The 16401-nt window shown below is 37.2% G+C and overlaps 1 protein-coding gene across 3 annotated transcripts in view; it reads right to left on the bottom strand.

Moving 5' to 3' along the window:
- RALGPS2 (Ral GEF with PH domain and SH3 binding motif 2) overlaps positions 1-16401 on the bottom strand; it is a 168782-nt gene that overhangs the window by 113515 nt on the left and 38866 nt on the right. For all 3 annotated transcript variants that reach the window (XM_042976682.1, XM_042976680.1, XM_042976681.1), the window contains exons 3-4: positions 12652-12756; positions 10268-10318 (exon numbers count right to left, since the gene is read on the bottom strand). In XM_042976682.1, coding sequence (XP_042832616.1) covers positions 10268-10318; positions 12652-12756 — 156 coding nt within the window. The remainder of the gene's footprint in view (positions 1-10267; positions 10319-12651; positions 12757-16401) is intronic.

Below are 16401 nucleotides of genomic sequence, written 5' to 3'. Positions count from 1 at the left end.
TCTAAAGGAATTTGTACTTAAAAACTGTGAAGAGGGGCGCCTCAGTCAGTTAAGCGTCCGACCTTGGCTCAGGTCATGATCTTGCCACTCTGAGTTTGAGCCCTGCATGGGGCTCTGTGCTGACAGCCCGGAGCCTGGAGCCTGCTTCAGATTCTTTGTCTTCCTCTCTCTCTGCCCCTCCCCTGCTCGCGCTCTGTGTCTCAAAATGAATAAACGTGAAAAAAAATTTTTTTTTTTAATGTGAAGAAACAAGCAGGTTTTTTAAACCTCTTAAGATAGTAGCTACCATTTCCCCTTTGAGACAATTCTATATTACTAGCACATCTAATATAATAAACTGTAACTGACAGAGAACAGATTAGTGGTTCGAGGAATTAAGGACGGTGGGAAGTAGGTAGGAGTGGGGCTGGCTGACTATAAAGGGGTAGTACAAGGGAGAGAGATCTCTGTGGTATTGTAATAGTTTTGTATCTTGACTGAGATGATGGTTAGACAAAACAACACATAAGATGTTATAAATAAATAAATAAATGTTATAGCAGTCCATTCCCTGGTTTTGATACCGTACCATGCTTATAGGAGATGTAGCTTCTAGGGAAAACTGGGTGAAAGATAAATGGGACCTCTCTGCGGTATTGTTGCAATTTCATATGAATCCCTAATTATCCCTGTACTATTTTTTGCCAAGTTCCAGTAAATCTGTTACTTCAAAATAAAAAGTTAAACAACAACAATAACAACAAAAATCCATTTAATGAATTATGGAGCTGAAATTGCACTGGGACTCCAAGAAAGAACTCACTAATTTCTTCTTAAACCTTGACATGCATTTGTATTAGCTAGCCTTAGAGGAATTTTGCCCTGCCCCAACTCTAACTCTCAACAGCCACTGAACTTCTCTGAGAAAAAAACTGCTCTTCCCTTTGCCTCGGACTCTGGATCTTCCTCCAAGAGACACTAGGGAACATTCTAAGAAATAAATCCTCCCACCCATGGTATCTTGCATTTGACAGCTGAGCAGCCTAGTCAAGGGTTATCCTATACTAAAACATCTCCCATGAATACCAAAAAGAAAGCTTAGTGACTCAAAGGATTTTTTTAAAGGTCTGATTTAAGAATAGGACTGATTTGAGTTGCGTACACCATGTAAGTCAGCCTCTATTTCAGCAAAGGTTCAATGAAATAGAGCAGCCTTGATACCTCTTAAAATCCGTTCAAATGGATTTAACTTAGAATTTTAAAATCAGGCAGTAAAGAGCAATCTAACAGTAACTCACACACAAAGGCAGTTTTTAACTGGGCATTGAAAGTGTATTTGCAAGAATATTCACGGGTGCATTTTGAGCCCTGAAACTGTCGAGCCCGATTTTCCACTGAGTTTCTTTCGGAAGCACATGGGAAGCAGACACCGCAACTGAGGACCACCTACCCTATGAAAGAATTACTGAATTTCACAGGAGCCACAGCTTCTCTTATGCCTCTTGTAGGTTTGTTCTGTAAAGTCAAATTCTTGATCTAAATTTCATCTTGTAGGTTCCAACACTCTTAAAAGGACTGCTCTAAGGGTGATGTTGTAGGGATACCTAAAGATAGAAGAAGAGAAAAGGCCAATATAGACCAGCATGTAGACAGAGAATGAGAGAAGAAAAGAAAAGGCGATGGAATGTACACAAGACTGCGGGGGTGGGGGGTCCTCACAGGAAGAAGACAGTTTGTTTTTTCACTCAAGTATAGTTGACACATGAGAGAAGATAATTATTGCTAAGGCACTCTTATGCTCAAAAATGCAAAGCTTTTTTAAAGGGATATAATATATCCGTTGGCATTCGTCCTATATGGCTATTTAGAAAGAAGTCTCAGCCACAGACGATGTGCTTGCTACAACTGTATTTTTAATCAACAGAATAAAGTTTTGTAACTATAAAACTGCAATATGATATGTTAGGTCAAAAGATCAATTCTCTTTCCTAACGTACTCACATTCTCTGTTCCCCCTCCACCTTCCTCCCCACACATTAGTTAATTAACTAATTAATTAACTAATGCTGCCCCTGTAACGACAGCCGAGATAAAGGCAGGTGCTACCTTCTGCTACCACCGATGCTGTGGCACACCTCCTCTCCCCGTCAGTCATGTTCCTCTTCACTCCCCTCGTTCTATTCTAAGCCTGACCTTGCTACGTAGTAAGCAAGTTCATGGTGATGAGGAGCAATCATAGAACTTACAAAACAGCCCACCTTGCTTCTAACAGAAAATTTCAAATCTTTCAGGTCTTCTTTGCTTTCTTCAAAGCTCTCACTATATTCATGAATGGTTTACATTTTAACTCTAATGCAAATGATAGTCTTCATTAAAACAAAGACAGAATTATGGTATTCCTGATGTTGGAACTTCGTATGTTGCCAAGATCATAGTCTCTGCATCACAAGAAAGCTAGCATACAGAAAGTTCTTTTACATACTGTCAAAAATATCTCAATTGTAAGTTTTTCAGAAATGTTTTAGTAAGATTCAGAATCACCTATTATGTACTTTCCCTCACTTAACTAGCATTCTTCCTTAGTCTCTAGGGTACCCCAGTTATACAGGAATACAGGAGGGCCTTATCTATCCTCTGTATTTAATGTCTGTTTATTGATACAATCTAATGGCTTACTGTACCGACTTACTGGAAATTATAATAAAGTGTCAAACTTTCTTCTTTGAAGGTAATACACGTCAGAGGACTTTCTGTGAGAGCCGGTCGCTTTGTGAACACTTAAGAACCTCGTAAGAGGCAAACATCATCCAATGTAATGACTACAGTACAGATTTCAAGCACAGTTCACCCTTTTAAGAGTTATTGAAAGTACCAGAGCATTGCAACTAGAAAGAAAATCTGATTGCAAACAAACTTTCTGTCCTAACTTATCCTGTGTTGAGTATAATACTCATTCTGAAGAGAAATCCCATTGATGTAATGAAACATGGAAATGCCTTCAGAAAAAATATAAGCTTTATAGAACATGAGAGAATTCATATTAGACAAAAACCAAACCCCCATGAATGTAATAAACATGGGAATCCTTCAGAACAGTCATTGCTTCCTCAACATTAAAGAACTCACACCGGAGGGAAGTCCTATAAACGGTAAGAGGGTTCTAAAAGAAAACAAACCTTCAAGATCAAGAGAGGATCACACCAGGGAAATCTATATGTATAAGAAATGTAAACAAAACAAAAACAAAAACAAAACCCTAACAAGAGCAGAGCTTCAACTAAATACCAGAAAATTCATACTAGAAATTAATAAATCCATAGAATCCTTAAACTGCCCTTACTAAGCATTAAATAATTCATACTAGGCAAAACACCTAAAAATGTTCCTAATTGGGGGTGGGGAAAAAAAAACCCCAAATTCCTTTTTCCATAAAGAAAACGCGATTTTATAAAAGTCACTTTCTTAGACTAGTAACAGACTCTTGCAGAAATGATTCCAAACACGGTAAACACTAGGAGATGACATGCCTGGAGGCTATACAGTATAAAGCTTGGGAATGGTCACTTACCAAACTCAAATACAGAACAGGTAATATTCTACGCACTAGGGATATATCAGTGAACAAAGCAGACAAAAGTTTTCTGCCCTTGTGGAATTTGTTATAGTGAGGGTATAACAGACTCCCAACCTGTAAGAGTTTGACTCATGATCGCCACTCAACTTGTATCACGTCCTTAAGTTTCCTGAAGTTTTAATCAAAATTATATTTATTACTGAGTGAGAACTACACATAACTGCAGCCCTTACTCTGAAGTCACCAATAAAAATAATCCTACTTCCGGGAATTTCTGGAAGACCTAGAAGGTATTATATAGATCCAATGGTCCAAAATCCTTTACTTCATAGATTCAGTAATTTTTTAAAAGGCCAAAGACATGAATTCGATTCTATTAATGGCACGATCTATAAATGGCAAAGCTGAAAAAAACTACAAGTCATCCGGCTCCCTTTTATGTTTTGCCATTGGAAATTATTTTTGGGGATCCAAAGGGCTTTGAAATAAATTTTAAAGTAAATGAAATTATGGAAGTAAAAATCTGTGAGCACCCATTCGGAGCTGTGAATGTTAGACACAGACCAAAAAAGAAAAAAGTAAGTGGCAAAATGCATGGCACTTTATGCCCCAAACTGGTTTTAACTAATGAAAAGAGAGAATGAGTAGCTCCATGTAAGTAAGAGTTGTAAGGACACATGAACAGTAGTTGAATATAAACAATAGAGCTACTAACATTTCTCCTTCTTTGTAATCACTATAATCACAGTTTCAGTAACCATATCATTGTGCGCCCTCCCCATCACTAAGAGATGGTTGCTTACTGAAAGGAGGAAAGTGTGAAAAGCTGGGTTTTGTGTGAGAGGAGGGATCACCACCCACAGACGCTTCCAAATTTGGCCACACTGCTTGGGCCAGTGGGCAAGTGAAGATTCTTAGCATTTCTGTAGCACCAGCTATCAGGGCAATGTGTTCAGATGGAGAGGAATCTGTCAGTATATAGATGACTGGCCGAGCTGAGACCGGTCGCAGGCCCAACAACTACGCACAGACACTAGGGAGTGCTCACATTTCTAGAGTCGATGGGGTACAGCCCTATAAAAACACTGTACTCTTTTAATAAATAATCTTTCAAAGTTGACAGAGATGAGGAAGGAGAGATAAGTTATTTAGGGGGTAAAACCAATTGAAGAAGAAGGAAAACAGGATGGAGAGAAAAAGGAAAAGAAGGACTCCCAGGTTTCTGAATGGCATTAAAAATGGATAGACAGTGCACATCACGCAGACAAGGAACCATTAAAAATAAAAGTGTAGCAAACATTTTTTCTATGTAGTTATGGTCTTACCATGAGTAGTTTTAAAATTACTGATGAACTTTCCTTTAACATTCTTTTCATTGGTAAGAATGTTTTCCATACTTCTGACCACAACACAAAAGAACTAAGAAACAAAGTACCAAAATCTATTCCTTTTCCTTCTTTCAATCTGAGGTACCTTTGAGTATGATACAGGGTTGGAGAAAAACCAGGCTTAGCATTTCGTTTGATTCAGACCTGCTCTTAAAGATGTGATTTTATTTAGCGAGTTTTCTACTGATGACTAAGAACAGTCCCTATATCATAACAATTTTTTCGACACCTCAAAGATAAGGTTCTACAGTGAAATAAAGGGCTTACAACTTTTCCTTTTTCCCCCCAAGCAGTTTTAGGCATATACTGTATAACAGACATTGTAGATAAGCTACTTCATTCTGAGAAAACAGCTGCACTTTGTATAGTTGCCCCTTTCTTCCTACAAGTTAAGAACAAGTTTACGTAGAACAAGTCTGGCTAAATTCTACTTAACACAGAAGACTTGGGAATATAGAATTCCCCAAACAGGTAGGAATTACAGGGTCCTACTCAGGGAACTGAATTAATGAGAGATATATATTGTAAAAAGTTCCAGGTAACTCAGCAATTGTCTCTAGTGTAGAAAACTGAGCGAGACTTGTGTGGTTTAATCACTGACCTGCAACTAAAATCACTAAACCGCACAGTTGGATTCAGAAGCTTTATTCTTCTAAGTTTACATTAGTACAGATTTCATTTTAGAAAACGTGAATAAATCATCACCTGAAATAGATATACACATGTAACAGTGAGTTTTGATTAGTAATTTTAGTGAACTAAAGATCTTTTAAAGCTTCATCAAGTACATATACAATTTTTAAAGTTTTACATAAAGTTATATAGAGACTTGAACACTGAAATAATGGACAGAAATATCAAGATAAATTTATTCGATTCAGTGATAACGACTATCTTTTCACAGTATGCGAAGTTTTATGCATTTTATGCTAATAAAAAGGCTAATGCATTAGACTGACTGACATCATGGCTTAATCTTTTGTTTATTTGTCGACAGCAAGAGTTTTGACATAATAAACATCTGAACAAACACTTCAGAAAACAACTGGGCAGTCTTTAATAAACTCAAAGACATTCATACTCTACAACTCAAGTCAGTACTTAATGCACTACAGTACATATATTAACATGGGTGCTAGTCAGCAATGTTGAACATAAAAAGTAAGCTAAAGACGACTAAAACAACAGGATGCCTTTCACATAAATCATTTTAAACGTGCAACAGCACATATTGCTAAGGGACATATATACTCATAGAGGAAATATAGCTCAATGCACAGGAATGATACAAATCAATACTGGATAGTGGCTAGCTGGATGGGAGGAGGGAAGAGGGACAACGGGGCAGAACGCAGAGCGGCTCAAAGCACTGCTGAGGTGGGTACAGAGAGGTTCATTTTATTAGTCTTTACGTCTTGTTGTAGGTCTTGAAAATTTCAAAATATAATAGAAAACATTTTTCTGTCAGATGACAAAAGTCCTGTTTATACTGCCAGATTTAATGTAATCTTGAGGATTATACGAGACTAATACATAACAAGAATATTTTTGTGCTACATCATTTCTTTCAACAGTTACTGCTTCAATTTTTAAAAACATTGTCTCACTGAACAAATATTTACTGAACACTGTATTCATCTTCTTATTCAAAATATTGAGCCCCACTACATGCCAGACAGATAAAACAGTGGAAGCAAAATTATCAGTCTCTGCCTTTATGTAGCTTAAAACCTAGTGGAAGCAGCAAGCAAGCAATTAACCAAATAAGCACACGATGAACCACACTTCACACCTCATCACTCCTTCCTTCTTAAAAATACTTCCTTCACTTGGCTCATCTAATTCCGTACTAATAACCTGATTTTCCTCCTAAATCACTCACTGCTGCTTCTTCATCTTTTGAGAATTCCACTTAAGCACCAAGTAGGACGCTTCTCTCATCTATACTCACTTTCCTGGTAAGCTCACCTTACACTTTAAGTATCTCTATGGGGACTTCTCTCAAACTAAACTTGCAACCTGGACAAGTAATGTAATATATATCACCTAACTCAATGTTCTAACAGACTTGTAAACCCAAACATGTCCAAAGCCGAACTCCTGCTCTCTCCTCCAAATCTGCGGCTCTGGCCTTTCTCCACAAGGCAACATTGCACATAATATTCTTATATGAATGGCAGCTCCAGGAGTTGTGAACACAATAATTTTCCATCTCAGAGAATATCAAGTACATGCTTCTGGCATCAGGCCAAAAACCCTGGCATCACCCTCAACTACTCTTGTACACAGAGTCTAACAACTTTTCACCACCTCTTCTGATCCCATCCTGACCCAAGCCACCTTGCTCTCTCACCTGGTCTCCTCGATTCAGTCCTTGGTACCACGCCCTAACTCCCTACCTGAGTCAGCAGTCACAGCTAACCTAAAGCGCTACTGAAAATCTCAGTCAGAAACTGCCACTCCTCTACTCAAAAGCGTCCAAGAGTTTCCCATCTTTTTCAGAGTGATGATCTGCAAGGCCCTAGACCATCTAGCCCTCACTCTACCTCCCTCCTCTACTTCACTCCCTCCCTCCATCATGCAGCTCACTGGCCTTTGTCCTGGCTGTTCTCTGCCTGGAACACTCTCCCTCAAACACCCAGGATTCACTCTCTCGCTTCCTTCAGGTCTTTGCTCAGATGGCACCTTCACAGTGAAGGCTTCCTGAAACCATCCCACCTGCAATCAAAACCCCCACTGTCCTCACTTTCTATTCTCTTCTGGCTGCTTTATGTTTTTCATGACACACTATCTAGATCACTTCATTCAAATATAAAATCCACCAGGGCAGGAATTTTAGTCTGTTTGCTGCTGTATCTCTCGCAACGAAACCAGCGCCTAGCATGTAACAGATGCTCAGCAAATACTTTTTGAATCACAAAACATCAATGGAAACTTGCAACTGACAAGTGTAGTGAAGAAGCAGAGAGCGCTAGGAGAACCGCCAGGAAGACAAAAAAAGCTTCCCTGAGAAAGTCAAACTTGACCTAAGAACTGAAGGATGAACAGGACTTAACTAGGATGTACACAGGCTCAGTGGTGACAGGGATGAAAAGGCCAGTGTGGCTAGACTAGGATGAGGCAGAAGATACATAAGGAGGCAAAACTATGAGGAGATTTGTGGACCATATTAGGGTAGTTTGTCTTTATCCTCAGAGCAATAGAAAGCCACTGAAGTGTTCTAAGCAGAGGGATCCTTATGAGCAGATTTACACATTCGAAAACATTCCTATGGGTGCTGGACAGAAAAGAGTTTAGAAGGGTCAATGGATGCAGGTAGATCAGGAAGAAGGTACTGCAGCTGAGATAAAATGGTATCTTGGATTGGGGTGTTGGGAGTAGAGAGAAAATGGATAGAGAAGATACTCAGGATGTTAAAAAAAAAAATCAGTAAGACTGGTATTAAGTTAGATAAGGAAGTGGGACCAAGGGAATTTTAAGGCTCACTTCTGAATTTCACAAAGTAGTGTCCGATGTCTCAGGAAGATAAAAAATTCCCACAGTGACCTGAATTCCATGTCTTCAGTAATTATTACCTAGATCTTCAATGTCCAAAGCCCCTAGTCACTAATGGTTAGTGAGTACTTGAAATGTGGCTACTCCAAATAAAGATGTGCTGTAACTGTACAACACACATTGAATTTCGAGGTCTTAGTAGAGAAAAAATATAAAATGCTCAATAATTTCATACTGATTAAAAGTCAAACTGATAATATTTTGGATGTTGTAGGTTAAATAAAATTATTAAAATTAATTCCATCTGTTTAATTTTTTATTTAGAAAAAAAATTTAATGCTTATTTTTGAGAGACAGAGTATGAGTGGGAGAGGGGCAGAGAGAGAGGGAGTCATACAATCTGCAGCAGATTCCAGGCTCTGAGCTGTCAGCACACAGTGTTACACGGGGCTTGAACTCACGAGCCATGAGATATGACTTGAGCTGAAGTCGGATGCTCAACCGACTGAGCCACCCAGGTGCCCCTCATCTGTTTCATTTTTACTTCACAATGTGGCTACTAGAAAATGTAAAGTTATGTAAGTGGTTCACACTGTGTATCCAATGGATAGGACTACTCTCCTATGAAACAGTAATATGGTCACTGCAGTTTATTCAAAAGAAAAACCTGTCTATGACGGCTGAATTTCTGGGCAAAAAAAGTGTAATTTTTGTAAAGAATTTAGTTTCTTTTGTTCAGGGATGTGAGGAAATGCAAGTTTTTGTCATTTAAATACAAAAGCCATTTTCTGTTTGCATGTTATGTGTCGAACAGATTGCTCCTCCTATTGCTAATCTAATGGTTCTACTGAGAGAATCCTCATGGTACAGGGCAAATGTTAGGAAAACACTGAATTGTGGAAATGACAGGGACTCAGAAATCATTCAGGCCCACTCCTTCCTTTTGTACATGACAAACTTGAGATACTAAGACATTAACTAACTTACTTTAAAATCACACTGTCTACACCACTTAAGATACAGATGTTTTCTCTAACTCCTTATAGTAATTACAGCGTTCAAGGCCACTGCACACTTTTATATACAACAAATACACTACATTTGGTTCCCAAAAGAATTAAAAAAATATGTATCTTATGGTACTGAATATTGGTATTATCACACTTCATTTGGGGGTGCAAAATCGTACTTGTATTATTACTTGGTAAGAGTAGAAATAGAAAAAGCACCAGTTTGAAACCCAATTCCTACACTTAGCTGTGCAGCAAGGACAACTGTCTTTCTGTCTTCTCATCAGTACTATACATTACCACACTCAAGTTCATACACACACACAGCATACTAAATGGCTTACAGTAGGTAGATGCATAATAAATGTCAGTCTCCTTTTTAATAAAAGTAAAAAATGCCTTCCTTGATCCTCCCTCTTCTCTCTAAAATGTCAACACAGAGTCATACTTTAAAGTCATAAATAAAATAAGGGAAAAAAACTGCTGTAGTGAGTTGTGAAACCCAGTTTCTTATTCCCATTCTCCCACGAAAAAGTTTCAAAGCCTTGGGTGACCATTCACCCTAAGTCTAGTGCCCCCCTCAGAAGAGTGACAAAGCCTAATCATCCAAAATGATTCATCAGTCCTGCCTGTGACTCAGTGATTTGTGTTTATGACTGCCACATGAGTTTCTGACGCCTGAATAGTATATGGACAGTCACATCAAAATCTTTAAACACTGAAACATTAATATGAATCTGACATTTCTAAAACTTCTTAATTTGGGATACTATTAATGACCATTCTGTATATTTAAAAGAAAAGTTCTTAAAACTACTCACATCTGGTTGAATGGCTTTAAATACTGGAACGTCCATTAGCGTTATCTGACCCTGAAATAGAAAGTAGAAAATGACAATTTCTTGGGAATTCTAGGACATGACATATATTCTAAATTAGAATTATATTCTATACTAAAATATATTGAATACTCAAATTTTTACTTCAGAAAAAGAGTCATTTTTATAAGGGATTACAGAAAATGAAAATTTAGCCCTTGTACCATTAAATATGATTACTTCAAATTATCTCATACCTATTCATATTTTCTTGTGACATAAATGAAGTAAAGTTAGAAAATAAAACAAAAAGGGGAGCCTGGGTGGCTAAGTCAGTTAAGTGTCCGACCTCATCTCAGGTCATGGTCTCGCAGTCCATGGGTTCTGTGCTGATCACAGAGCGTGGAGTCTGCTTTGAGGTCTGTGTTTCCCTTTCTTTCTGACCCTCCCCCGCTCATGCTGTCTGTCTGTCTGTCTGTCTCTCTCTCTCTCTCAAAAATCAACAAATGTTTTTATTTATTTATTTAAATTTTATTTTTTAAAATTTACATACAAATTAGTTAGCATATAGTGAAACAATGATTTCAGGAGTAGATTCCTTTTTTTTTTTAATTAAATTTTGTGAAGTTTATTTTTTTATTTTTATTTTTTAACCATTTTCTCAGGTATTCCTTTATTTATTTTTTCAATACATGAAATTTATTGTCAAATTGGTTTCCATACAACACCCAGTGCTCATCCCAAAAGGTGCCCTCCTCTATACCCATCACCCACCCTCCCCTCCCTCCCACCCCCCATCAACCCTCAGTTTGTTCTCAGTTTTTAAGAGTCTCTTATGCTTTCGCTCTCTCCCACTCTAACCTCATTTTTTTTCCCTTCCCCTCCCCCATGGGTTTCTGTTAAGTTTCTCAGGATCCACATAAGAGTGAAAACATAGGGTATCTGTCTTTCTCTGTATGGCTTATTTCACTTAGCATCACACTCTCCAGTTCCATCCATGTTGCTACAAAGGGCCATATTTCATTCTTTCTCATTGCCACATAGTACTCCATTGTGTATATAAACCACAATTTCTTTATCCATTCATCAGTTGATGGACATTAGGCTCTTTCCATAATTTGGCTATTGTTGAGAGTGCTGCTATAAACATTGGGGTACAAGTGCCCCTATGCATCAGTACTCCTGTATCCCTTGGGTAAATTCCTAGCAGTGTTATTGCTGGGTCATAGGGTAGGTCTATTTTTAATTTTTTGAGGAACCTCCACACTGTTTTCCAGAGTGGCTGCACCAGTTTGCATTCCCACCAACAGTGCAAGAGGGTTCCCATTTCTCCACATCCTCTCCAGCATCTGTAGTCTCCTGATTTGTTCATTTTGGCCACTCTAACTGGTGTGAGGTAGTATCTGAGTGTGGTTTTGAAAAAATAAACAAATGTTTTAAAAAAAGAAAAGAAAAATAATTTAAAAATTTGGACAGTTATACATTAAATCAAAATCAAAATCAAAACCAAAAATCAGATCTATTGGTTCATAGAGCAGTATTATTGTGACTATTAAATTGTATTCCCCCTAACAGTAATATAAAATCTGATATTAATAAAAAGGTTTTCTTCCCCATTTATAAAAATCAATGAAACTGTACTGGTAGTGGCAACTCACATCTAAGGGCTGCATATGGCTATGGCCCTATCTCTATCTCAATTAAGGCTATAGATAGAAGACAAAACCCAATAACGTACCAAAGAATAACATGTTATGATTAAATACAGTTTATTCCTGGAATGCAAGAGTGGTTCAACATCAGAAAATCAACAGATGCTGTTAACAAGTTAATGGAGAAACAGAAATTAAATAAATGAACATTTATGTCAGTTCAGAAATAGCAGTTTTTCTAGGTATCTTTCATGGTATCACAATAATGCCTTCAAATTTCATTTTTCAGTTTTTTAGTCTACAAAAAAGTCAAAATACTTCTTACATAGGTCAATAAAGCACAGTGGCTTGGGGAGATGGTACAGGGAGGGACAAAAACAATCAGCTCAAAGGTAAGCCACTCACTTTTTTTTTTTCCCAATGTGTGTGTATGTTGGTTTTTTGTTTTTGTTTTTGAGTAGCACGCAATGTTACTTTAGTTTTAGGTGGGAAGTATTATTATCTGCCAAGCTGAGAGTGTAACATAGGAAGCTGCTCTAAACCTCTCCCCAGCCCTTCTCCCTTCCCCATTTCATCATTCCTGTTTGCTCCACTGCTGTACTAGTCTCTCCATCAATGCCCCTAGCCAGTTTTCTTTAACCACCTCCTTCTGCTGTGCTGTACAAATTCTAGCTCAATAGCATCGATGTGTAAGTTATGTGCAAAAACTGGAGAAAGGGGAGGCAGGAGGCTTACCGCATATTCTTCTGGTGTAACCTTAAGAACATCAAATACCACAGCATCAAAGCTTTTCTTCAGTTCAGAACCTTTGTCACTTAATGATTCGGAACTGCTACTTTTCTGTTAAATTGAAAGAAAATGCAGCCATTTTAATACTGTCTCACAGTCAGTGCCACAGAAACTCCACTGGCATTAAACTGAAAACAGTGGGTCGACAAACACGGTAGAAAAACCGGGTACAACACGCTGCTTAGTTGGAAGAGCACCAGAGAAAGGCTCAGACAACTGAAAAATCTAATCTCTTTAAATTTCTAGGTTCTTACATGAGTCATTTTCTTGTCTGTCAGTTTCCGCATCCTGACATCCTATCATTTCTTACAGAAATAAAAGATTTTAACAAGTTCTATGATTCTCAAATGGGGTAAAGGCAAGTTAGGGGAGAAGAATACCTCTGTTTATAATTTTTAAACTATAGTTTTAAAGAAAAATACAAATTATTTTCATAACCTAAATCATAAAACATTCAGAACTTCATTAACTAAGTAATCCGATCGTATTTGTTAAGTGATGTCTGTCTGCAATAGTACAATTGATACTATTCTTCCTATTATACTACAAAGTTAACAGTTTTCTGTTTTAAGGTTACTATTTTAAGTTTGAATTTGCTGTTATTACATATAAAACAATAGGTGGCTTTTGGCTCTGAAAAGTTTATTTCTGTTCAATTTCCACTTCATCTGTACCACGAGATAAAAATGTACTCTGCCTCAGTCGGCTGAAATCAGAGCATCATTGCTATAAGAACATATTAGATCATGCTCTATTAAATAGTGGCTACAGTTAACGGCACAAAAAAATTCACCAAATTTCAGTTGCCAATGTATAAATATGTATGTCAAACTACCAGCTGTTATCCATCAGTTTTGAACACTTGTCATTATGCCTCATTTTTATGTTTTCTCTCACTTTCATTAGCAGCTAAGTATCAAAATCATTTCAAAAGAAAGGATCTGCCATTAATTTGGGAAAATTCTCAACCATTACTACTTCAAATATTTCTTCTGCCCCTTTCTCTTCTCCTTCTGGTTTCCATTACGTGTATGTTACACCCTCTGTCATTGTCACAGTCCTTGGATATTCTACTCCATTTTTTTTATTCTATTTTCTCTCTGCATTTTAGTTTCGGATGTTTCTACTGACATATCTTCAAGATTACTAATTCTTTCGCTGACTACTGGCCACCAGTCTACTGGTGAGCCAAAGTCATTCTCCATTTTGGTCACCAAGTTTTTGATTTCTAATAGTTTCTTTCAGTATTCCTGCTTACATTGTCCATCTGTTTTTACAAGTTGTCCATTTTTTTCCATTAGAGCCCTTAGCATTATTAATCATGGTTATTTTAATTATCCAGAGAGAATTCCAAAACTCTGCCATATCTGACCTGAGTCTGGCTCTTGTACCTGCTTTGTCTGTCCAGACTACGTCTTTTTCTTACCTTTTAGCATTCCTTGTAATTTTATGAAAACCAGACATGATGTACTGGGTAATAGGAACTGAGAGGTAAACAGGTCTTCAGTACAAGGATTTATGTTTCTATAGGTAGGAGTTATGCTGTGTTTACTGTTTATTGTACTTGATGTGTCTACTCTTCAATTCTTCTAGTGTCCTTCTTTTTGTCTTTGGGTTTCCCTAGAAACTCCTTCTTAGATAGAATCTGTGTCTTGCAGTTCCTTCTGCTATAATCCTTCACTATTATACAGGAGCCCTGTTGATGTGGTGGTGAAGTACGGGGGGGGGGGGCAGTATTCTATAAGGTCTTTTTGTGAGCCTATGCCCTTGGGCTGTGACCTCAAGTACTTCTCAGTACCCCACCACCACTGCTGATCCCTGAGAAAATGAGAAAGAAAGGCGGGAGGGGGCTAGTGTTGGGTATTTCTCTTGCCCCAAGTAGGTCTCTGGTAAAGGAGTTTCCCTTGAGGTCGGGGGAGAAGAGAATACACTGGGTATAATTCAGAATGGTTATTTTCCCCTCCCCCTGCTAGAAGCAGGAGGGTATTTTTCTCTGATCTTCACTGTGAGAACCTGGTAGAGCTTCTGGAGGTAAAACACTAAAGTGGGGGTTGGGAGAACCCAAGACTGGGCCTTCAGGAGTTTCTAACTTCAAGCTAGTTGCTAGTCTACACAATGCCTCCAGCAATTTGTCAACTACAGCTTAAGTTTTTCTACCCGTTTCTGGCTAGAGTGATTTATACTCTTGGTAAATTAATTTCCTATTTGCCTCTCTCCAGTTTTTGGGTCATCAATGTCAGTTTGCTCTGTGACATCAATTTTCTGAGAGAGCTAAGAAGAGTTCCTGATTTTCAGTTTGTTCGGTTTTTTTTCATGTTGTGAGGACAGGAGTGATGAATTCCAACCTCTACATATCTAGCAGAAACCCAACGTCCCATAATCATTTTTCCTAACAGCATTTTATTTCGTGTGTTTATTCTCTGTAATTCTGATTATAGTATGTCAACATCATTATTTTATATCCCAAGACTAATTTAGAAATTTACTTATAATGTCAAACATTCAAACAGACATCAGTTACTGCCCCAATAACCAAATACATTCTGTCAAGTAGAGACATTAATTTTAAACATAACTTGGCAATTTTCTCCAAGTTTTTAACTCACTCAAGACAAGTTAGCAGCAAATCATAAAGGCAATTTTATCGCTTATCAAAACAAGTAATCACTTTCCTTTTTTCCTCCTTACAAGCCATTAGAGGAGAGGCTTAAGAAATTAAGAGGGATATCTATCTGCTTCCCCAATACCAATAAAGAAGTTGGTACTGATAAGCTACACAGTATTTAAGTATAACGTCCACTAAGGGAAGAGTAGTAATTCTATATTCAAGACAAGATTAAAACCACTGACACCTTTCAATATCTGGAAAAGAAAAATTTCACTGCAACTCTTCTGATCTCAGAAGCTTTGGTACAGGTTAACTATAAAGGTACTAAGACAGGGAAGTCAATCACCCAGATCAAGTATTTTATCCATTTAATAAGCTTCTCAGATTTATGGGATCTTTGCATTTTGTTATAGTAATAGATCTCTATTTTAAGAAAAGGCAAAAAATATGTATTTTTAAATTTTACTTTCTTACCACAGTGTAGAACAATTTAAAAGACAGCCTTTTCCACTTACCATATGCTAAACTATATTACTCCGAGGCCTGATGTAATTCATTCACTTTTAGGGCAGATTTTTTTTTTTTTTTTTTTTTTACAGTAAAATGATCTATTTTATATAACAAATAATTGTGTACTGTTTCCTGCAATATTAGACCAAATGTTTCAGGGTATATAGTTATAAATATCATATATATATATATATATATATACACACACACACACACACACACATATATATATATATACATATACACTTAACATATTCAAAAATATGGTTATAAAAACACCCATATATATTATATGTATGTAATATAAACATATATACAAACATATAATAATATAATCCCTGTCTCAAGGAGGAATTAAAGTGATATACACTTATTGAAAAAAATTATTTTAAAAGTGGGATTTTTTTAAGTGATGGTTTCAAAATAGGAAACCTCTTACCTTTTGAGGGGATCAGGAAGAGACTTTACTGAAAGTATAACACTTGAAATAGGTTTTGAAAGACAGATAAAATGTATTTTTTTTGTGCAGTGAGAGGGAGAGGCACACTGGAGTGAGAAGAGAAATTCCATGTAGAAAA

This window comes from Panthera tigris, chromosome F3 (genome assembly GCF_018350195.1).
Source record: "Panthera tigris isolate Pti1 chromosome F3, P.tigris_Pti1_mat1.1, whole genome shotgun sequence".
NCBI lineage: Eukaryota > Metazoa > Chordata > Mammalia > Carnivora > Felidae > Panthera > Panthera tigris.
Note: the sequence above shows the minus strand (reverse complement) of the source record. Positions and strands in the feature narration are given on the sequence as shown.